This window comes from Mesoplodon densirostris, chromosome 1 (assembly GCF_025265405.1).
Source record: "Mesoplodon densirostris isolate mMesDen1 chromosome 1, mMesDen1 primary haplotype, whole genome shotgun sequence".
NCBI classification, from domain to species: domain Eukaryota; kingdom Metazoa; phylum Chordata; class Mammalia; order Artiodactyla; family Ziphiidae; genus Mesoplodon; species Mesoplodon densirostris.
In genome coordinates, this window is record NC_082661.1 from 187,491,400 (window position 1) to 187,516,318 (window position 24,919).

Sequence of the window (24,919 nt, forward strand, 5' to 3'; positions counted from 1 at the left end):
TTCTGGTCACTTAAGACTTTTTTTTTTTTAATTATTTATTTATTTATGGCTGTGTTGGGTCTTCGTTTCTGTGCGAAGGCTTTCTCTAGTTGTGGCAAGCAGGGGCCACTCCTCATCGCGGTGCGTGGGCCTCTCACTATCGCGGCCTCTCTTGTTGTGGAGCACAGGCTCCAGACATGCAGGCTCAGTAATTGTGGCTCACGGGGCCAGCCGCTCCGTGGCATGTGGGATCCTCCCAGACCAGGGCTCGAACCCGTATCCCCTGCATTGGTAGGCAGATTCTCAACCACTGCACCACCCGGGAAGCCCACTTAAGACTTTTTATGTCAGTACCCACCTGAAAAAATTAGGGCAACAGTATTTAGTTTATAGGCTTGTTGTAAAAATTAAATGGCCTAATCCAAAGTGCTTAACACAGTATCCAGCACATAGTAAGTGCTCAATAAATGCTAGGTATTAATATTACCCTGTTATTCTTTATGAAGAGTTTCAACTGGCTCATCATTACTTTAGGATAAAATAAATTCAGAAAATTGATATCTGTATTTCCATATCAGACCTGAAAATTGCTTAAAAGACCATCTACTAATCAAATCCCCTCGCTTCACACATAAGAAATTAAACTCAAAGTTAGGTAATTTAACCCAAATCAAAACTTAACTTTATCATTTTTAGGCCCTCTGCATTCTGTCCCTAATTTCTTTTCGACATCATCTCCCATATAACCTATAGAAACATTCCAATGTGCTCACTAGCTTAATCACTCCTGCCTTTAGAGCCCTACTCTACTGCATCAACCGGGGGAAAGGTCTGTTGCTTTCTCTCCATGTATGCAAATCTAACCCGGCCCTCATGGCCTTTCCCAAGCCCCATCTTCTCCATGAAACCTGCCCTGTTAAACTGCCTAAAGTACAGACTTCAGGGTCTAAACTTCCTAGCTCTGACTGTTGTGCACTGCCTGCATAACAGTTATAAAAATCCCTATGGGTGAAAAATTATATGTTTATGTTTTGTCCTTTCAGAGATTTTAAGCTCTTTGGGGTAGAGGTATGATCTTAAATGTGTTTAAATGTCCCCAGTGTACATAAGTCTTTGGGGAAAAGAGAAATTAATGGCTATTTTTGGAAGTGGGGATTCCTGGGACGAGTGCTCTCACAGCATCACCCTGTAGCCCAGGCTTTGGGATCATCTATACTCCTTCACGCATTCAGCCACATATGCTCACAACTGAGGACAGGCAGGTTGGTATCCTTCTAGGTATGTTGTAGAAAACTACACAACTGTTTCCTAGAAGAGACTAGGTGTCCCCAGCACATTACAAAGACCACACTCTAGAACAGCACGAGAAGAGAAGTCTTCAGTCGTACAATCAACATTGCTAGGACCTAAAATGGCTGCAGTACAAAGTCTCATATATCACGGCAATTTTTAGCTGATCTAATGAAGACCAAACCTACCCCAGGCACACAGAATATTGGAATACTTGTGATTGATGCAATGTGGCTCTAATTTCCAAGCAAAGAAGGGGGCGGGGTATGATGGTTGAATACTAAAGGTCTGGAGTCAAAAAGCACTGCATTTGAAGGCTGGTTTCAACCTCATGTGCTCTTTGGCACATGAGCTTGAAATTATGAAAACTAAGGCTCAGACAGGTTACCTGTAAAATAGGAAGAAGAGATAAGGCACATAAAGGGCTTAGTCCATCTAATAACATTTCAATAAATGAAAAATTAGCTGGTGTTATTATCACCATCACCATCATCATCTAGCTAGAGCTGTACACGAAGGAAGTCAGTATCAGATTCCTTCCGTGTCCCAGCACCCCTCAAGCCTCTCCCCATTCCAGCCCCACACAGATCTAGTGGTTCTGGTGGTTAGAAGGGATCTTAAGCTCCATGTCAACAAATGGCCTGAAGTCTAGACTGGCTGTAACAACTCATGCTCCATTACCCAACCCAGGGACTGGGAATCTCTCCCGAGAATTGGCTGATTGCTCTACACTAGAGGCAGTCACACAGGCAATTTCCTTTATCAGGTATAAATTCTCAGTATGCAACAATCTGGCCACAAGAATGAAATCAAATAAGCATTTTCAAGATCTGCTAAAGAAGCAGCTCCAACAACAACATTTCCAAATCCTGAGCCAAGGGTAAGAGAATGACTTTCATCAGAAATGACAGGAGCCAGCTGCTCCAGGAAAGATGTGAGTGGGGTGAAGAGTGGACGTTAAAGAGGACATCACATGCCACAGGGCTCACCAAAGCTGGAAACGCTAACGGAGAAGGGGACACGTCTTCTCTCAAAGGCAATTAAAAATTAATTGTGACACATGCTGAAATTCTGAATGCAGCCAAATTCCTTTTTCCTCACTTCATCTCCTCTAGGCTCTTATCACCACAAGGCAGAGAAACACTTTGATGTCTTTTATTTTAGTTGCAAACCTATTTTCATAGCTATTTGGGGGGGAGGGGGGAGGTGCTTTGCTTTTACTCATTATTAAGAAAGAACAAATAGTTGTGAACTTTAAAATTCTTCTCATTTTTAAAATCTGGCTTTTTCATAAATATTTGTTGCAATTGCACAATATTTATGTTCAAGAGAGTCATTTAGGAAAGAACAGCACATTCTCCAGCATTCCAGAACATGAAATCAGGTAAGAGGAGATCTTTTAAGAAAACTGTTTTAAAGAAAAATATCCAAGTATTTTCTTCGTTTGCTACATCTTAAAATGATCAAATAATCAATAACAGGATAACAAGTAGAGATTTATTTTTTTAAGTGAGGCCCAAATGCCAAACACTTAACATTCCAATCTTAGTTTTTAAAGAAGCACTTCTACTGGTTATATTTATCATCATTGGAAATTTTACAGACTCAAGGGCAATATTAGACATTCTAAAAATTAATATTTCTCATATGTCTTACAATTTTTTGATGGATAATTCTTTTGAAGACTAATATTGAGTCTAGAATTTAAAGCCAGGAAAATTAGCATTTGTCCCTAGGGCCAAAGGCTGGGGAAAATATGACAGATAAGAAATGCGGATAGTAGCTTTAAAGGTTTTCACTGAAACTTTACTTGTGGTAATTATATTTTCCAAATCTAAAATAGTCTGGCTTATGGTTTGACAAAAAGTATGAGAAACTAGGACAGTCCACTAGGCTGCTGTTTTAGTTTCCTATTGCTGCTGTAACAAATTGCCACAAACTTGGCGACCTAAAACAACATGAATATGTTATCCTACAGTTCTGGAAGTCAAAAGTCTGAAATAGGTTGCACAGGGCTACAAGCAAGGTGTCAGCAGGCTGCATTTCTTTTGGAAGCACTAGGAATGATCTGGTTCCTTGCCTTTTTCAATTTCCGGAGGCTACCTGCGTGCGCTGGCTCAAGGTTCCCTCCTTCCATCTTCAAAGCCAGCAACATCAAACCAAGTCTTTTTCACCTACCCCTTCCATCTATAAGGACTTTCCAACAGGTAATCCAGGATAATCTCCCTATTTTAAGGTCAACTGATTAGCAACCTTAATTCCACCTGAAGACTTAATTCCTCTTTGCCATGTCATGTATTTACAGGTTCCAGGGATTCAAACACAGACATCTTGGGGGTCCACTCCTCTGCCTGCCACAGCCAACAGCTCCCATTGATGTGGCGGAAGTCCTCACAGCTGTGACGTTATTGCATACGTGTGCTGCCCAGCATCCGCACCTCCTTGTCCTTTAACTGAACCCCAGTTTTCCCTCAGGTTAACCATCTCACACTCCACTCTCAGTCCCTGTCAGTCAAGAGTGAAACATCTCAATCCAGGCTAATCAGAGCACTGCATCACTGAGCACAGTTCATGGTTTGAGAATAAGCTTATGACTCGAGCCAGGTAGCCAATAAAAGCCCTACCAGGAGCTATTAACTGGAGCAGCCAGAACAGAAGTGTTCTGTCTAGTGGGGTAATGATAGCCTAGAGTTGCTGGTGACAGTCTTTGCCACAACTTGGATAGTCACGATCTTATGCTACTAGAGAAAGAAAGCCAACCCAGAGGAAAAGTAAGAGAGAAACAAAGAGGGAAGGGAGAAAAGGAGGAAAGGAGGAAAGAAAGGTTGGGGGGGGGAAGAGGAGGGAGGGACAGAGAGGAGAAGGAGGAAGGGGGGAGAGAGAGATTGATTCCTGACATTATTTGAGCCCTAGATCCAGCTATACCTGACTTTGATTACCTGATCAATTCTGTCTTCCTTAACCACTGTCAACTGGGTTCCTGTTATTTGCATCCAAAGGAGTCACAATTAATGCAGAAACATTCTCTCAATGAAATGGAAAGAAGGAATTTCAATAAATAAGGTGAAAAGAAAAGAAAGAATTATGTCCAGTATACACAAAATATAGCTGGTGTGGAATAACTTTTTGCACTATTCCTTACTCAACTCCTCCCTCTACTGCTATATTCCAATGAATTAAGCAACACTACACTGAGATACCAACATGAAGATAATACATGAAAATAGAACTCTTAAAGAGCTGTCACATGGTGAGCTGAGTGGCTGGATAGTGTACAAGTCCATGACACACTAAATTAAGGTGACTGGAAAGCCACAGTGGCAGGCAGACCTATCAGAAATGTATGGACTAGAATGAGGCAGCTCTCCTTGAGTAAAAGTATTTTTTAAAAGCACAAGACTGGGATTCCCTGGTGGCACAGTGGTTCAGAATCTGCCTGCCAATGCAGGGGACACGGGTTCAAGCCCTGGTCTGGGAAGATCCCACATGCCGCGGAGCAACTAAGCCCGTGTGCCACAACTACTGAGCCTGTGCTCTAGAACCCGCGAACCCCAACTACTGAAGCCTGTGCACCTAGAGCCTATAGTCCACAACAAGAGAAGCCACCGCAATGAGAAGCCCACGCACCGCAATGAAGAGTAGCCTCCACTAGCCGCAACCAGGGAAAAGCCTGTGCACAGCAACGAAGACCCAATGCAGCCAGAAACAATAAATAAATTAAATTAAATAATAAATAAAATTTAAAAGCACAAGACTAAGACATACTAATAATAATACCTATTATTCTAGCTTGCTTACCATGTGCCAGCATTTTATGAATCCTTTAAAACTCTATGAAGTAAGTAAGAGTAGTATGTCTATGTCACATACAAGACAATGAAGCTTTGAGAGGTTAAGGCCATCGACTAGAAAGTGTTGCAGTCAGGATTTTAAACCACACAGTAAACAGAGTCTGTGCCCCTGACTATATGATGGAGGAGAGGCAATGAATATTAATAGTTCCTCTAATGCATATACTGGTTAGCTTTTAGATTAAGGAATGGACTCTACATGTAAAAAAGAGAGGTTTTTACATATAAAAGAAAGAGAACACAAATTCATATGAATAATTATTTCAATCATTCTTTTTATTTGTGTGCATTCGTACATATAAAAATATATGTACTAAATATTAAGAAAAATTGTAGGAAATATGATTTATTATCTAAATATTTGAAGATTCATATGTTTAATCCTATTTTACTTTCTACAAGTTTCCTAAATATTATTTTTGTTTTATCAGTCACTTCAAGAACAAGACAGACTGTTTCATGCTGCTCACAATTTGTTCTAAATTCCATAAAGATTCATCATGCTGAATTTGTGGAACTCATTTTTATAAACAAGAGACTGATATTTTACCACAAAATCTCTTCTAGGAATTTATAGTTAGTCAGCAAAGTCATGTAAATGCATTCAGAAAATTAGGATGGATGAATTACATGTGGGAACAGAGATTCCTAAGCTAGGGAACTTTTCCCACACTTTACTATCCATTCTAAAGAATACACAACTCTCAAATTCTGTTCTATGAGGTGGACAAATCTTCTTAGAGTACTGATAAAATTACAAAACATTTTTATAACACAATGGTTCATACTTTGAGGTACGTGGTAACTAGAAAATGATTAATTCATTGCATCTTTCAGAGACTGAATAACCAAATATTTAAAAATTATGTTCAAATGTCAAGAAGAGCAGAACCAAACCTAATTTAAAATTAAAATATTTTAAATCAACACTTTCCTATATATTGCTACTAGGAATTCAGGTCCTACAAACATCTTCAAAAGTCATGCATTTGTGGGCTTCCCTGGTGGCGCAGTGGTTGAGAGTCCGCTTGCTGATGCAGGGGACACGGGTTCGTGCCCCAGTCCGGGAAGATCCCACATGCCGCGGAGCGGCTGGGCCCGTGAGCCATGGCCGCTGAGCCTGCGCGTCCGGAGCCTGTGCTCCGCAACGGGAGAGGCCACAAACGTGAGAGGCCCGCGTACCACCAAAAAAAAAAAAAAAAAAAAGTCATGCATTCGTCAAAATGTATCACGTTAATTTGGTTTTACTCAGTAATCAACTTCTAGGGCGCTCTCCTAAAGGAGTCATTGGAAAAGTGGGCAATAATCCATATACAACACTGTGTGGCAATGTTCACTATCATGAGAAAATGGATACCATTAGGGAAATGATTACATAAAATAAGGTTTATTAGTATGATGGGATGAAAATGATGTTTATGAGGAGTTTGTAATGATATGGAAAATTACATTAAAATATTAAACCAAACAAAATCAGGTATCCAATAAAAGCCCCATAATCTGTGTATTAAAAGAAGACTGAATAAGAATATGCTAAATTATAACAAAAGTTTGATATTTGGGATGATTGTCAAAAATCTGGGGGATACAGAAATAGTAGATAACTACAAAGGGCACATGTAAATCATCTATAATCAGAACAAAAACTGATTAATTAAAAAGACTAACTCAACAATTTATAATAGAAGTAGCACAGCTTAGAAGTAAAAGCTGATCTCTATTAGAGGAACTCTGAGGAAAGCGTTCCCAAAATTCTGGTAATAACAATCCTCTTTGAGGAAGCAGTAGGGTTCTATTTAAGTCTTCACTGTCAATAGATCCAGTCCAAGCAGTATAACCAAACTCTTCATATTGAAACCACTCATGATTTTAGCAGGCAATTTGGAATTGTCCCTAATGGATTTCCAAAGTAATCTTGGTTGGCTACCCATAAGCAAAGACTGCTTAAAGATAATCGTCCTGGAAACAGAGATGACCTTAAAGATTTCTTAACATTTCCGAGCAATATTATGATTATTTGGTACAATGAAAAAAGAAAACAGTAAAAGTATGGGGAAGGAATAGTTCAGCTAACCAGCTGTAAGTTGCTGGTGATAGGTAACATGCTGCATTTAATAACATCTTCGTCTAAGAAGCTTAAAGCATTTAACTTTAATCATTATGATGCTCTATGGAGAGGTGGGAGCTAAATCAGTAAAGTCAAGTGTATGATCTTTAGTGCCAGGGAAGAACAATGGCTTAGGTGGCTAAAATTCTAAAGTTTACAAGGGATCCCTTTAAACTTGCTTTAGACCACATCTTTTAGTATTGTTGTTGGCAAACTGGATTGACAGATTTCAATCTTAGCTTATCTTATTTCCACTGATGCCAGCAACATGGCAACTTATCCCAAATAGACTTTAGAGCAAAATTAGTGAACATTCCAAACCTGCATATAATTCTATTCAATTTGACAAATACTTATTGAGCACAACCACAAAAGCATAAAAAACTGATAAGCCTAAGTCCCTGGCTTTGTGGGGTGAAACAGGAAGTCACAAGGAGCCTTGATAACATTGAATAATTAATTGTATAGCCATTGTCACCATCCTCATTTTCCTGGGGACCAATTAAACCTGGACAGGGGCACAGAACAAGAGCATTTTAGGAAAATCAGAACACAGGCAAATCCCAGTAAGATAATAACCTGCTTACTAGATCTATGCACTGAATAACAAATATCTGAGAGCCCACAAGGTACCAAGCTCTGTTTTATGTACAGGGGATACAGCAGTCATCAAGACAAAGTCTTTGCTCTCTCAAGGGCTACATTAGTGGAAACACTTACTCTATACCAAGGAGAAGGTACAGTGACACACTACACCTTGAAAACCAAACGAGGACCTGAAAATGATGAAAAATTATTTCTCAGGAAACCAGATATTTGAGAGGACAAATTAGCAACTTTATTTGGTTAAGAATAAAATGCAATGAAATTTGAAACTGGGAAACAGAAATAGGGCAGAGAAAGATGGATATGCCCCAATTCTAAGAGCGGGGGGCGGGAGAGGGAAGACAGCTGAACACCGAAGCCTTACAATGGTTCTTCCTCTGATAACACTCAAGTAATCTCAAAGGCGTGGCTTATGAAACAAAAGGACTCGGAGAATTCTTTTTTGGATTCTCCAATTTCTACAGAACTATGATTATTTCCTAAGCCACATGTGTGTCACAGAGCAAACCTCCTTACCCAATCAGGCCAGCTAGCCAGCTACCCACAATTACTCTAGGCATCCTACCAAGGCCATATTCTGAGTCAGAAATGAAAGAGCTCCCTGATATGTCACAGAAGTAGTCCACCAATCTCATGAAACACATTTACACATATATACACATTACATACCCATTCACATATGCACCTATATGTATGTATGCGTGCATGTATACGTGTGCATATGTGTGGGTATATGTATGTACGTGTGGGTATATGTATGTATGGGTGTATTATATACTAGGTATGCATGGGTGTATGTATGTATACATGGGTGCAGATAGGTAGGTAGGTAGAGAGCTCCTCTCTGATTGACAAGGGAGCAGAGAACGAGGTGACAGTTCAAAACCTATTTGCCCGTTTTCCCAAGAGTCACACAGCAAGAGGGCATTTTTCCACTGGGTGGAGAAAAAAGCAAAGAAGTCACATCCTGTACTACAGACTTCATGGGTGACATATATATATATGTTCTAACCTGCCCCCATCACAGACTGCCCTCTACTCCAGGCAGCTGGAGCATAACAGATATATATTTTTTACTGGTTTCCTAAGCCAAATACTAAAAAAGTATGTATTGTTTTTCTATTTATAAAAAGAATTAAAAACTGGCAATATTAATTTATCCTGTTACAAGTCACCTTTTGTGTGGGAATCCTGCTAGGAAAGTGGCACAAGCACTAGTAATGTTCTTATCGAGCCGGGTGCTGGATACCCAGAAGTGTTCCCTTCGTGAAGAATCAGCAGGGTGTACACTTATATGAACCACCCTGCATGTATATTATATCTCAATAGAAAGGAGCTTTTAAATTTAGCTTCCTAACAATTTGTGCTTTGTTACTAAATTATATTTACCTCTTCTTGAGACAATAAATTATTCACAAATTATTCAGAAACATGGAATCTTCTCTAGCCAATTTGTAGATCAATAAATATATATTCATTAATTCTGCAAACCTTATGACTTTTTCCTAATTCTGTCATTGATCAAATAGCACCTCCAGGCAGTTATATAAAACTACTTTTGAATCAATTATTGGAAAAAAATTACTTAACTATATGTAGAAAAGTACATTTACCAAAACTCCAGGTTAGCAATCCCCTGATGCATGGGGACAGGGGAAAGGAAACTCATTATTGCACATCAAATTTTTAAAATATATTTTTAAATCCCTCTTAAGAACAACATAAATGATTATAACCCAAAGCCAAATGGTACACTTCTGCTATCACAAGACTCATGAGTCAAATCTATTTTTATCTTTATTTCTTCCCTTAACTCAATTCGGAAATGGTAAATAAAAATGATAATAATAAAAGAAAGAAATCTCATAAAGCAGAGGAACTTAGGAGCAAATAAATCTTCAGCAACACATCCTAAGAGTGCCCTGCCCTCTTCTCTTATGTGCTGTTACTCATCTCCCTCTTACCAAATTAAAGCAGACCTGTACTACTTTCTTCCCTGAGGACAAGAACTACCAAAGTAGTTTATAATAGCAGAAGGACTGGACCAAAGTCTAACCCAGGGCCTCTTACATATGAGCATGCTGAGTCTATCTGAAAATTTAATCAAAGCAGTATATTTTATTCCTTGTAGAATGAGTAATCTTAAAATAGTTTTTTAATTTACATATCGAAATGTTGGGATGTTTAAGTAATCAATGTTTAAGAAATAAAAAGTAAGACAGCTTTCTTTTCCCACTTGTTTGAAGACTGGTTAAAAAGAAAAATCCGGGGTTTTCCCTGGTGGCGCAGTGGTTGAGAGTCCGCCTGCCGATGCAGGGGACACGGGTTCGTGCCCCAGTCCGGGAGGATCCCACGTGCTGCGGAGCGACTGGGCCCGTGAACCATGGCCGCTGAGCCTGCGAGTCCGGAGCCTGTGCTCCGCAACGGGAGAGGCCACAACAGTGAGAGGCCCGCGTACAGCAAAAAAAAAAAAAAAAAAAAAGAAAGAAAAATCCTTCTTTAAAAAGATACATGTTGGGGGCTTCCCTGGTGGCGCAGTGGTTGAGAGTCCGCCTGCCGAGGCAGGGGACACGGGTTCGTGCCCCGGTCCGGGAAGATCCCATGTGCCGTGGAGCGGCTAGGCCCGTGAGCCATGGCCACTGAGCCTGCGCGTCTGGAGCCTGTGCTCCGCAACGGAAGAGGCCACAACAGTGAGAGGCCCGTGTACCGCAAAAAAAAAAAAAAAAAAAAAAAAACATGTTGGGGCTTACCTGAAGGCGCAGATGGTTGAGAATCTGCCTGCCAATACAGGGGACACGGGTTCAAGACCTGGTCTGGGAAGATCCCACATGCCGCGGAGCAACTACGCCTGTGAGCCACAACTACTGCGCCTGCGCGTATGGAGCCTGTGAACCAAAACTACTGACATTGCGCGTCTGGAGCCTGTGCTCTGCAACAAGAGAGGCCACGACAGTGAGAGGCCCGCGCACCGCGATGAAGAGCGGCCCCCGCTCGCCGCAACTGGAGAAAGCCCTCGCACAGAAACGAAGACCCAACACAGCAAAAAATAAATAAATTAATTAATTAATTAATTAAAAAAAAATAAAAAGATACATGTTGATGGCTGAATGCTATCAACCACAAATTACAAATATCTCTTCATAGACATTGTATTTTCAATGCAGTTCTCAGTCACTTTCCTCCTGTCTGTCCTGCACTTCCTGTGGAGGTCTAAGCTTGTGGAGGAGTTCCAAAAATGCTAAGCACTGAGTAAGACAGGAGCATTCTGACACACGATGTCATATGGCTACAAACAGATACTCTGGGCCTGGATCTTGGGGTCCCTCCATTAGTTTACAAGTATGGAATTCCCTGAGCTCTCCACTATGCGCTACAGCAGGTTACTGTATAACCTCTCAAGCTTCATTTCCTTCAAATCTAAAATAGGCACAATGTGTCCCTACCCCCTAGTGCAGTTGTGAGAAACAGATGACATAAGGCACATAAAGCAATTAGCACTGTGCCTGGCACACAGCACATGGGCAAAGATTTGTAACTACTTCTGCAGTAACAAAATCTTTTCATCTAAAAGATGACTTCACCATATCACCTGACAAATACACAATTTACAGAGACTAACACTCTGCCAAAAGGAAAATTATCTTTTAAAGTAACCCAAGTTAAATGTGTATGAAAAGACTGAATGGAGCCTGGCTTCTTGACAGATGACTTTCAGTTCCTGCATTCAGAACAAATACATTATTACAAACAGCTTCGAAAAAGACCATGGACTTTGGAGGACATGCTACAAGTCACACTCTCTGAGCCTCAGTGTCCTCACCCATAAAATGGGAATAATTCCCATATCGTCAGGCAATACCGAGGTTTTAGATGTTATCTGCAAAAGGCCTAACGGTATCTTACACATTAGTAGCTAACTATTTCAAAGGAGATGGCATAAGAAAAGCCATCAGAGGGATTATTCAAAGCTGGAAAAATTTTAAGAGAAAACTTTCCATCATCTGTGCTTCATTTTTCTCTTCTTTGTAGCATTCTTACACTTTCTCTTCTAATCAGATTTGCTCCTCTTAATGCTACAAAAGTTTATTTATCTCCATATCTTCTTCCAGTCCCTCCATCACCCTCCCAGTACCTACCAGTGGCTTGTCCAAAGACAGTTAATAAATCGACGCCTGAAAAGTCCGACTGCAGGAGAATTTTTACATCACTACAACTCAGCCTGAGGAAAGTGACGCCCTCCTCCGGAAAGAGGAAGAGAAGAATAGAAATGTTACTGGACTACCAATTGTTTCTTTAACCATCAATGGGAGAAATTTCAGAAACAATATTTTGCTTCGCTTACTTCATTCCCTACTTTCTACTAAGATAAGAGTGACATCTGAGAACAAGGCTTACCTATTTGCACCATTTCTTCATTACCAGCCTGGAAAGGAGGGGGAAAAGTAAGAAAAAGAAACAGTTACTGGGTTTCATCTTATCACCTCATGCGTTTTATTTCTACCATTAATGCTTTTCAGGAGCTGGCTAATCAGGAGATGCTGGAGACCGGGATTGGTGCCTAAAGGCTGCACCTCAGTTTGTAGGAGGTTCTGTGACAGGAGCATGAGCCAATTCAATAATAATTTGGGACAGGGTGTCGTTTGCTCGTTTTAATTTTTATTTAACATTTATGAAGCCAGCAAAAAATAAATACTGACACTCGATATTCTCTTCCGAAAACTCCGGGTACTGGGTCAGGAGTAGAAAAGAAAGTCTCTGAATTTACACGTGCAAAAAGAAGTCTAAATCCTGATGTATCAGATTTGAGGTCAGGAATCCACCAGACAATTCTCTACTTTTCACCCTATGGTCAGACCAGGCAGACCCGAGACGCTACAAAAACTCACAGAGAAATTCTGTACCCAAAGTCCCACCGGCCCTGTGCTGATGTGATTTACTACAAACGGCTCGGCTCATCCCGCTGAGCCTTCTCAAGGACTCTTCCGAGAGCATCGGGCTTCACCTTGAGTCTCCAAAGGGCGGGGGCTGGGTCGAAAAGAAACAGAGCTGCACTCAACTTCGCTTTAAAAAGAGGAGGAGTTGTGCAGAGGGGGAGGGGAGAAAAGCGGCCGGCGCCTCCAGCCTCTGCCCAGGAAAACGCAGGGCAGGAAACGTCCCCGGGCCCCCCCTCCCCAACTGTCAAACCCCGGCCCTGCCGCGATCCTCCCAGGACACGTGTCTAATGGATCGCTCCCTGTCCGGCCCAAGGACTTCCTGAAACCCCCGCCTCCGGCTGCCCGAAAAAGCTGTGAGTCAGTGAGGAGGAGAGAAAGTCCCGCGAACCCGACTCCGGCTGCTGCAACCAGAGCACTGGGATCCCGGACCCAGCGTCCAGAACTTCATTCAGGCGCCCAGACTGCCCTCCGGAAAGAGGAAACCCAGATGGCCCGGCGAGGATGCGAATTGGCTGCACTTTGTCACCAGGAATTGTTCCGAATGCCGCAAAGTGAAGTCCTAGGTGTGACAAGCCTGGGCTCCCGAAGTGGGAGTCCTAACCTCCCGTGCCATTCAACCCCCCACCCCAGAAAGCCCCGCACGCTGCGCCCAGCCCTCGAAACACCGTCCGTGAATGCACCAGATAACAGGGAAGGGTGGGAGGGGGGAGGAGGAGAGAGAGGAGGGGAAAGAGGGGAGGAACTTTTTCGGGAAAAGGTTGGGTTTGAGTTTTTTATTGTTATTATTTTCCACTTACTTGTCCATCAGCTGAAGTCCTAACCTCTACCAGAGCGGCTGCTATCAACCAAAGTGACAGGAGAACCATCACGAGTCGAGTTCACTTTTCAACTACTGGGCAAAGCAAATGCCCAGAGCAAACCCACCCCCCCTCAAAATAAGTTTCTTGAAAAAAGAAAAAGAAAAAAGAACCAAAAAATGCAGAATTAAAACAAAAACAAACAAACAGAAAAAAACTGATCTTCTGTGCTTTGCTTCAATGAAAATGAAATCTGAGCTCTGAGACTGGCCCCTCTGCTCTGCAGCTCTTTCCACTTCACCTTCTCACCCCGTCCTCCCAAACAGAGCGTGCAGGAGCGAGAAGGTGCTGCGAGCCGGGCATGGGCTGCGCCGGGAGAGGGGGAAGGGACGAGGGGCTTCCAACTATCTCTGCCCGAAGCGGCTTTTTCTAGGCTTTTCGAGCACCATGGGTCCCTAAGGTTAGCGCTGAGAATGCTTGGGTCTCCTGGAGCACAGCAGGGGGAAGTATTAGCGAGAGAGACGAGCGAGCGGGAGCGGGAGAAAGAGGCAGGGAGAGGGCGATTCCGCCGCTCGCACAGAGGTGGGGGCGGGAGGAGCCGGAGGGGAGGAGGAGGAGGCAGGCGGAGGAGGTGGAGGAGGTGGGAGGAGTGGGCCGCTCGCCGGCTCCTGTTGCTCGCGAAGCGGCCGTATGCTCGCTGCCGGCGACCCGCGGGGCGCTAATAAGGCGGCCGGAGCCCCCCGGGCGGCCCCTCCCCCCGCGGCGCCCACGTCACGCGGGGCCCGGTCCCGCGCCCCCCGCGCAAGCCCGGTCGGCCGGGGCGGGCGCTGCCGGCGCGGGAGGAGCGGGGAGGAGTGGGGAGGAGTGGGGAGGACGGCGACCGTAGCCGGCCCAGCCGGGGTCAGGCTTTGAAGCCGAGCGAGGGGGCTCGAGTGACCCGGGCTCGACACCCCCATCCCGGGATCTTCTCCTTCCCCGCGACATGGGCGAGGGGAGGTGGCGGGCCAGGGGAGCCACCGGCCCCGACTGGCGGGACCGGCTTTGAGCTAATTATAGGAAGGGGGAGGGTCTAAGGGTCGGTCCTGGGCTTTAGGAAATTCACCTCCTGCTCTACCTTCCCTGCTCTCCCGGCCGGGTCTCCCCGGAGGGAACCCCCGGAACCTCCAGGTCGTAACGACGCGGTCATCCTCCTTCCGGGCACCAGCCGCCTACCACGTTTTGTAGGGGTGGTTCCTACCCCCTTTCAGTTCTTGTTTACGCTTTATTAGTTTGTGTTAGTTTTAAACGATGCCATGTCTCTTCCTTGAGTCACCCGGATGCTTCCGTTTATCACTAGAGTACACAGGCCTCAGCGTCTCTTCCTCTCCCCAAGATTAAGTTATCAAATGATTTCTGCCCTTTGTGGCCCAGAGCTTTCTGGGAGGAGATAGCACCAACCTGGGCTCCAGAGACTAGAGAAGGGTTTGCTGGAAGGCAAGCGCAGGCCCGCTTCCCTGGGGTAGACGCTTGTGGGCGCTTTCCAGGGAGCAGAGGGGGTGGAAAAGGAAATATTTCCAGCCTCCACTGACCAGTTGCTGACACTCCCTCCTCCCCAGAACAGACCATGAGAGAAGAGTGAATAGGCACAAATTTAGGTATAATTTTCAAGGCTTCAACTGGAAGGAGGCTTTCAGAGGCCTCCCTAAAATAAAATGTGTAGAAGCTTCTGTTTGTAGCTTCTGGATGCTTCCATATGTCATAGCTCCTTTTCTTTTTTAAAAATGGTGTGCGTTTGGAGGGAATACTTTGGTTCATTATTTAAAGTCTTCATCTTTAGCTTACACATGGCAGGGTTTGTGTTCACTGATGTGTTATCCACTAAGTCTTCTCAGAATCATATATACAGGACACTTACATGTTCAAGTGAGAAACCAAACAACTGAATGACCCCACCTAGTAACATGGGGTATTACGTTAATTAGTTAGTTATTAGCTGGAATAATAATTAGACCTCAGCACTGAAGTATCTCTATATTACTTTTTCCCTTCAATTAAAGCCTTCAGCATTTTTGTAACCTATCATTGACTTACTATCTGGGAGTGATTTGCTGAGTTTTGTGCCTGGTTTTCTTATTTGTTAAAAAGAAATAATCCTCGTGTTCTATAAATAAAAATTATGTCAATTTATGCTGACAAGTAAAAGAATTATAGAGTACAAATCAGAAACCCTGCGTTCTAGGCCCAGCTAACAGCTGTCTGACCTTGACAAGTCACTAAAACTCTATTTTGGTTTTCCCTCTATGAGATATTTCAGCTCCAAAATTATCTAATTTTAAGTAATAACAAGTACTGTATTTAGCCATGTGATTACTGTAGTCCTTTTTGTTAATTTCATAAAAATTCAGACACTTGTTATCATCATAACTCCTGCATAACAAGCAATTCGTATGACTTTCATAAAAGCAGTCTCTTTAGATGTTTTTGGCCATAACCATGGAAAGAAATGTATTTTACACTGTGACCCAGTAAAAATTTTCATGATTCAGTATTTATTACATGCAATAACCCTGAAATTTTCTATCTTATTTGTTTTGCTTTGTTTTGTTTTGTTTCCCAAATACTGCTCAGGATCCACTTCATTGATTTCACAACCCAATGAGTTCATGACCCGCATTCTGACAAACATTAATGCGAGAGTATATAATAAGGTTTATGTTTCTTGGATTCTAAATAAGTTGAGTTCTTATTAATAAGACTCTCCCAATATACAAAGTTTCCCAATGTATGTCCCGAAAATTAAATGTTTCACCAAAAAAAAAAAAAAGAATTCTCTGACAGTTTGTGAAATGCTCATCTGAACACAATGAAATAGGTTTCTTTATTTCAGAACTTCACAAGGACTTTAATATCCTAAGTGCATTGTGAGTGTTCAAGAGAGAGATGTAGTGCACTCCGGTCCTCCTACTGATGTGACCACAGAATGCTTTTTTCTCATGCTTTATCCTCTGAGGAACACACTTGGGAAAATGCCATTATGAAGACCATTACTAAAGTAACATGAACTTTGAGATAGGTAGGATTCACATACAGATTCCACCTCAGTTTTCTCAACTCTAAAATCGGTTTACTAAATGATGCTTCTTCAAAACGTTCATGAAAATTAACATAATCTTGCATGTAAACTGGTGAGCACGTTGTCTAGAACATAATAAGGGCTTAAATGAAGATTTTCTTAGATGAATCTCTATGGCGTATGTATAGATAACCCACTGATAATGAAATATGGCAAGTTCTAAGAAAAGTAGGAAAATATAAACAACTAAAACATTATGAACTTTTCATTTTACCAGAGATAACAGTAGGAATAAAAGGCAAAGAAGTCACTGAGTTCCTTCCACAAGCTGACCCCTGCCTGCCTGCGGAGCATCAAATCCCCGCCCTTCCCTGCAGGCTTCTTTGCCTTCAGCAGCAGTGGTTTGTTCCCACATCCCCCGTCCACACACTTGCTCATATTGGCTTTCCAGTCATAAGACCCTTCCTCTTCCTGTCCGCAAGTCAAAGAAAGGCAAATTCCAGGAGATGCTAATAGGTGCCCCACAAAATACTAAAGCAATACTTTGAGTATGTTTTCTTCCAAAATATGTTTTAAGTAGAGAAATAATTCCAAAAGTAAACACATGTATGTAGTCTCCCTAATTGTGAAATCATCCCCTTTAAGACTTAAGTTTCATGAAGTCAATTGATATATGGATATTTTAACCTGTGCATCCTTGTGTTGGCAGCAATTAACTAAGCGGAGAGGTTTGTGTGTGTGTGTGTATATTTTCTGTTTGATGCTGTCAAGTCAATGTTGTCTATCTTGTCATAACTTGACATTTTGATACCTAATGTTTATTGTATGCTAAACATAAAAATAAAAAAACTTGTCATTTCTTACGGCAAAGAATTCATTTATAGGTTTGTTGCTGTTTTTGCTGTTTACCTTTCCCACACTTTTTTTTTTACTAAGACTTTTTTTTTAGAGCAGAATTGAGGTTCGCAGCAGAATTGAGGGGGGAAAATACAGAGATTTCCCACATCCTCCCTGTCCCCAAACATGCCATAGCCTGCCCTAATGTCAACATCCCCCGAAATGTAACAGAAGAGTGGTACATTTGTTAGAACTGATTAACCTACGTTGACACATCATAATCACCCAAAGTCCACAGTTTACATTACGGTTCACTCTTATTTTTGTACATTGTGTGGGTTTGGACAAATGTATAATGGCATGTATTTATCATTATAGGGTCATACAAAGCATTCTCACTGCCCTAAAAATCCTCCATGCTCCACCTACTCATCCTCCCCTACCCCTGGCAACCACTGATCTTTTTTATAGTCTCCTTAGGTTTGCCTTTTCCAGAATGTCATATAGGTGAGATCATGTAGTGTGTAGCTTTTTCAGATTGGCTTCTTTCACTCAGCAATATTAATTTTCCTCCACGCCTTTTCACAGCTTGATAGTTCATTTCTTTTTAGCACTGAATAATATTCCATTGTCTGAATGTACTACCATAGTGTATTCAACTACTGAAGGACATCTTGGCTGCTTCCAAGTTTTGTCAATTATTAATAAAACTGCTAGAAACATCCTTGTACAGGTTTTCGTGTGGACATAAATTTGCAACTCCTTTGGGTAAATACCAAGGAGCGTGATTGCTGGATCATATGGTAAGAGTATTTTTAGTTTTATAAGAAACTGCCAAACTATCTTACAAAGTGTCTGTACCATTTTGCATTCTCACCAGCAATGAATGAAAGTTCTTGTTGTTCTGCATCTTAGCCAGCATTTGTGCATCTGTGTTCCAGATTTTGGCCACTGTAATAGGTGTGCAGTGGTATCTCACTGTTGTTTTAATTTGCATTTCCCTGATGACATATGAGGGAGAATATCTTTTCATGTGCTTATTTGCCATCTGTATGTCTTCTTTGGTCAGGTGTCTGTTAAAAGCTTTTAGCCCTTTTTTTTTTTTGCGGTATGTGGGCCTCTCACTGTTGTGGCCTCTCCCATTGCGGAGCACAGGCTCCGGACGCACAGGCTCAACGGCCATGGCTCACGGGCCCAGGCGCTCCGCAGCATGTGGGATCTTCCCAGACTGGAGCACGAACCCGTGTCCCCTGCATTGGCAGGCGGACTCTCAACCACTGCGCCACCAGGGAAGCCCTAGCCCATTTTTTAATTGGGTTTTTTGTTTTCTTATTGCATTTTAATAGTTCTTTATATATTTTAGATAGCAGTCCTTTATTTTTTGCAAAAAATATTTTTCAGATATTTCCTCCCAGTCTGTGGCTTGTCATCCTCTTGACCTTGACTTTCAGGGAGCAGAAGTTTTTAATTTTAATGAAGTACTTTCCCACACTTGTAATATATCTAATGACCTTTGGACAATACTGATTAAATAGATTGCAATTTTTAATTTTTTCCCTATGGCCAGATAAGCCTGAAAAATTCTCACCTTTGTTCCAAGTGTAAGTACAGAACTTTATTGCATCATAATTGACTAGATTTATATCCACCTCCCTCTCTAAACTGCAGCTTCCTTGAGGGCATTGACCTCTGCTTTACTCACTTTCAATTACAAGTTTCTAGCACAATTTCCATCCCATAGAAGTTGCAGAGTACTTTAAATACTACACCCTGAGCACATCCAGGGAAAATTATGTCCTTTTTTCTCAACCTGGTGTTGAGCTTTGTTCCAGGTCCTAAGGATCTCAACATCTAGAACTAACACAGGGAAACATTAGAGTAGGTACATGGGACTGACCATGATAGGACCATGAAGGCCAGACCTATCAACCATCTTCTCCAACTCTCCAGCCCCTATAGTCTCAAAGAACACAACTACAAGACTTGCAAAATGAGGAAATGGGGCTGATAACAGCACACATAGAATTAATTTGTTGATCATTGAGGACAAGAATTTTCCTCTCACATATAACCCTCCCTTGTTTTATGTAACTAATACTGATTTTTCATTTGTGGATCAGAGAATCAAGTATGCTGTGTATACATTGTTCTTAATATTATTATTTCTTTAACCAAGGCATTAGGTTGATTAGGAATTAGGATACTAACATTTCATACTCATAGAATAGAGCCTGGCAAATAGCAAGCACTCTAAGAATATTTGTTGAATGAAAGAGGGAATGAATATTTACTGTCTCAACAGAGTGAAATGAGTATGCTTTCTTTTCCCCCTACTATCAATGAATAAGCAATTTCCATCTTGGACCTTTTTCACAAGAGTTTTTGGACGTCCCATTGAAAGAAAAAAATATTAAACAGGAAAATTTATGAATACAAGGATCAAGAAATTAGAAATGGAAAAGCCTTACTAGGTCATCAAGTTCATGCTTTGGCTAGTGGTTGAGGCAGTGTTGTTCCCACAGCCTTTTCCTTCAGAGGAAAACCAATATCTTACAAGGGTAAATTTGGACTTTAGGATTTTTTATTCAATCATTTGCTTTTAGAAGAATAATTCCACTATGGGACAAGACTTGAAGAAAAATTATTTCTCATTTTCCTTGATTTTCCTTTTTTTTCTTGATTTAAGATTGTTCATTTCGCCCTTATCTTTGACTAACACTCTAAATAGCTTAACAATTGGCTTAACAATTAATATATTTAACTGTTTATACCCAACTAACATAAACAGATAATATTATCTACCTTCCATTGTTTTTATAATTTTTCTCTTTTTCCACAAGTTTTTGGAATATTTGTGCTTGGAAACTCTGAATGATAATAGAAAATTAGAGTCTTCCTGGGGTTTAAACAGAAGTAAGGGAGCAATTAAAATTTAAAATTCTTCCAAATGTTCCTTGATATGATTCCAGAAGGGTTCCTGGACCCAATTCCAACTTGCATGTGTGTGGAGCCTTCCCCACACCAACAAGCAATTCCAGGGCACCAGCAGGGTGTCCAAGAATTCAACTCAGTTCTGACACTGTCTCCCCAGAGAGAGCATCAGATTCCACATGTAAAGGGCTCAGTCCTCAATACTGTCCTCAGCTTCAGATGCCAATCTCAAGCCCAGGTTGTTACCTGTGCTTCTAACTGAAGGGCTATAAACTGGAGGTTCCTATGACCCCCTCCAACTCAGGATGCCAATCCCAAGTACAGGTTATTACCTGCACTTCTGACCTACTTACTATAAATCAGAGGTTCCCACCAACTTCTCACGTTCCAATAATTTGCTAGAATGGCTCACAGAACTCAGGAAAACCTGTTTACTCACTAGATTACCATTTGATTATAAAAAAGGATATTAAAATATATGAATCAACAGTTGGATGAAGAGATACCTAGCACAAGGCATAGGAAAAGGGCACGGAGCCCCCAAGCCCTCCTCAGACCCACTCTCCAAACCCTGTACTTCGGGGGCTTTATGGAAACTTCATTACATAGCCATAGTTGATTAAATCATTGGCAGTTGGTGATTGATTCAAACTCCAGGCCTTCTCCCCCATCCCCAGGTGGAGTGGGGTGAACTGAAAGTCCCTCTCTAATCACATGGTTGGTTCTCCTGGCAACAGGCCCCCACCTTTGGGTGGGATCCAAAAGTCACCTTCCCCAAAGTATTCTGAGGAACTAAGGATAAGAGACCAAATTTTATCCCATTGCTCCTTGTGCTCAGGAAATTCCAAGGTTTGGGGGAACTGTGAGCCAGGAACTATGGATGAAGACCAAATATATATTCTCCCTATAAATTACAAAATGGCAATGACATAACCTCATAGTTATAGCTATTTTATTAGAGAAGCCTTTAGAACTATCATCAGATTACTTTGCATTGATGCCATGATTTTCCTATGTTCCTATGTCAGGAACCCTAACATAGTGGAACTCCAGATAAAACAGACGAGAATTTAAGATTATTGAATATAGTCGATGTATTCTCATGGAGAGGCAGGGGTTCAAAATCATACATGTGACACAGTGTTTTTCACATAGCAGACCATTCAATAAATATATGATAAATTTAATAAAATAGTTAACTGACTCCTACTAATTATACCAATGCTTGTATTTTGAAGTGCCATCAAACTGTTAACTTCAGAACTATGCGTTGTTTTTTATAACTGTCGATTCAATGCTACAAAACATTTGGGAGGTACCTCATGGTACTTTTTGTACTGTGAATTACCATTTAAAAAATATTAGAATAGGATTCCCAGGACTTCCCTGGTGGCACAGTAGTTAAGAATCTGCCTGCCAATGCAGGGGACACGGGTTTGAGCCCTGGTCTGGGAAGATCCCACGTGCCGCGGAGCAACTAAGCCTGTGCACCACAACTACTGAAGCCCGCACACCTAGAGCCTGTGCTCTGCAACAAGAGAAGCTACTGCAATGAGAAGCCCATGCACCGCAACAAAGAGTAGCCCCTGCTCACCACTAGAGAAAGCCCATGAGCAGCAACGAAGACCTAACGCAGCCAAAAAATAAATATAATTAATTAATTTTAAAAAAAACTAAAATTAAAAAAAAAAGAATAGGATTCACCATTTTCAATGGAACTCAATAGGATTTTTTGAGGGAGAGATCCAGCAAATTAGCAGTTACTGTTCATAAACTGGATTCTCTTTTAGGAGGAGAGTGTAGATTACCTTCAAGTCAGAAATTTAGTTAAGTGTTCTGAATTTACACTAGAGTCAAAACAAGATGGAAAGGGTTTCTATGGGGGGAAAAAACTATATTAAAATTACATTTGAGAGAATCCCTCCACTTAAGTAAGAATTGTTACTGTTAGTTAACAAAGCAATTTCCATAATAAAATTTACTGTAGATTTTTGAGATTAGGATACTCCACTTTTTCCATGCTGTCTGAAATCAGAGAAAGAAAGTCAGATGTCTTCTGGGTATTCAATCCAATGACTACACAGAAAACTACAGTTCTGCTATATGGTGAGGCACAATATATTTTGCACATCATTGCAGTTAAAACTAACAGAGAGAGTTTACATTTCATTATCAATTTTCTGAACCTTTATATTATTTATCCATTGGCTGGCAGTCTTCACAAGGTCTTCACAAAATCTTCTAACAGAGAGAGTTTCTATTTTATTACCAATTTTCTGAACCCTCATATTATTTGTCCATTGACTGGGAGTCTTCACAAAGTGTTTATAAGGGTTTTGTTTTTTTTTTTTTAAGGGAAAAAACAAACAAATTTTGCATTCCACTGAGTTGCCAAAAGTTATCCCCAATTTTACCTCATAAAAACTTTTCAATAAGATCAATTATTTCATTCTCAGGGTAAACTATGCATTAATTAAAGTAGCAATTAATGTTCCAGACTAGAATTGGAAATAATTTACATAGAGGAAATGTGCAGAAGACAACAATCCACCAAAGCAAATGAAAAATTAGTTACGAAATCAACAACCAGTCCTAGGCTATCTTTCCTTAAAAAAAAACACAACTCACAATCTTAGACTATAGCTTTTTAGGAAGAAAAACAAAGACAAAACAAAACAAAAACTGAACTTTGATCTGGAAGTTTGGGGTTTTTATCAGAACAGATTCTTAGCCAGGTGAAAAACCAGATGTAATCAAGTGAGAAATTGTTACTGCTCTTATTTGGTTGCTATTATTACAAAAGTTCACTTTTTTTTAAGATGAAAAACCCCCACTAAGATTTATGTCTAGTGTTCTTGTTCTGTTATTGTCACACTAAACAAAGCAAGAACCCAGAAGCTACCACTATTCTGGCAAATTCCAATGATAAATGCTTACTAGAGACAGTTCAAATGTGAAATTATAGAATAATTTTAGTAGTCTTATGCCATCCCAGAAAGAACTTTTGCCACCAATGTAACAACACAGAATCAAATATTCTAATGATATTTTAATGCTTTGTACACATTAGGAAAAAGTTATCAAAAATATTTATTCCCTTATTTATTTTTATCAATGATGCAAATTATTAATTTCTAAAAAGTAACACAAATCTATAAACTCCAGTTAATCCTCAAATTTGTTGCCTTAGTTAAAAAAAAAAGTTCCACCATTTGAACTAAATACCTGTTTATGACAATTCATGCTGAAAGCATTTCCATTTACTATGTAGTTTTCTTCTCACTATTAGAAGAAATGTTAGATACACATACGAAGTTGACCTGTGAGGTTTTTTAAAAAAATGCATGTTGCGTGCAACTCCAGCTATTCTTATTCAGTAGATCTACTATGGAAATTTGGCATCCATGTTTTTCCAAAGTTTCACAAATAATTCAGTCTAAACTGTGTCTAAAACATGCTGCTTAAACTTTTATGTACCTAATAAATACAAATTCTGATTCAGTAAGTTTGGGCTGGGGCAGTTCTAATAAGTTCCCCAGTGATGGTGACATGGCTGATCATCAGAAAACACTAAGTTGCCATACCCTAGGACTCACAATTCATAGATAAATACAGAAAATAGAAGCCACATGACATTAAAACCAGGCATGAGCTATTTAGAATAACATCTAATTTTGTCCCCTAGTCCTTACTAAACATCCAGTATACACAATCAACATATAATTCAGAACTGGGTAGAAATAAGCCCAAGAAAGCGTCTCTGTGGCATTGATTAGGGAATTAAATGTCCTTTTACTAAAAAGTCATCTGCTTTCTTACACAGTGACCATGTTAAATAAAACCAGTTTAAGGAAGGTTAATTATTAATTTTTAAAAAATAAATCACAGTCCACAGTCTACAATCCTGCTCAGGAATGTTTGGTGCCCACAGGTACTCGGGATCGACATTTCCTTTTGCGGTGATACACATCTGAACTGCCCACGCACGAAGGATGAAGCTGTGTCCACAATGCACTCTCCATTAGCACTTTACCCCAAATGAGTATTAGAATTTGAGGAACTGTCTGAGATCATTCATCTTTAGGAAAATGAAGATGAAGGACTTAGTTGATGCTTGTATTGACAGACTAACTGCAAGGCACTCTTTAGGTACTGTAGTTGAGGGACTTCGATTACTCTTACTCTTAGATTACTTAGGAGTAAGAGTAAGTCTTAAGTAATTCTAATATTCTAGCATATGTTTCAAGCCACGTAGTATGTTTCTTAGATTCATAATGCCTGTTTATCTCATATCCATAGAACAGGGCCTCATTAAATCTGTTTCTGGGTATATAAATGTCTCATTAATCCCTCTGATCACTCTAGAAAATGCTGTTTTTTCATCTTCTGTGAGAATAGATGAAGTGTTCTCATTATTAACATGCAGACAGAGATAAGCCTTTTAATAAGTGCTTATCTGTAACAGAGATACAGAATGCATGCAGAGTGCATTCTGCAACAGATGTTAACTACCTACAAAGCAGCACATATTGTTT

At 40.8% G+C, this 24,919-nt stretch overlaps 1 protein-coding gene across 2 annotated transcripts in view; it reads right to left on the reverse strand.

Moving 5' to 3' along the window:
* Window positions 1–14,127, reverse strand: part of ADAMTS3 (ADAM metallopeptidase with thrombospondin type 1 motif 3) — a 306,795-nt gene extending 292,668 nt beyond the window's left edge. Inside the window, exons 1-2 of one of the 2 annotated variants that reach the window (XM_060092563.1) lie at window positions 13,565–14,127; window positions 12,229–12,256 (exon numbers count right to left, since the gene is read on the reverse strand). In XM_060092563.1, the coding sequence (XP_059948546.1) occupies window positions 12,229–12,256; window positions 13,565–13,633 (97 nt within the window). In that variant the 5' untranslated portion in view covers window positions 13,634–14,127. Of the gene's footprint in view, window positions 1–12,228; window positions 12,257–12,719; window positions 12,772–13,564 lie in introns of those variants that run through there. The other variant, XM_060092568.1, reaches the window with a different exon arrangement.
* Between the last annotated feature and the right edge of the window lie 10,792 nt (window positions 14,128–24,919).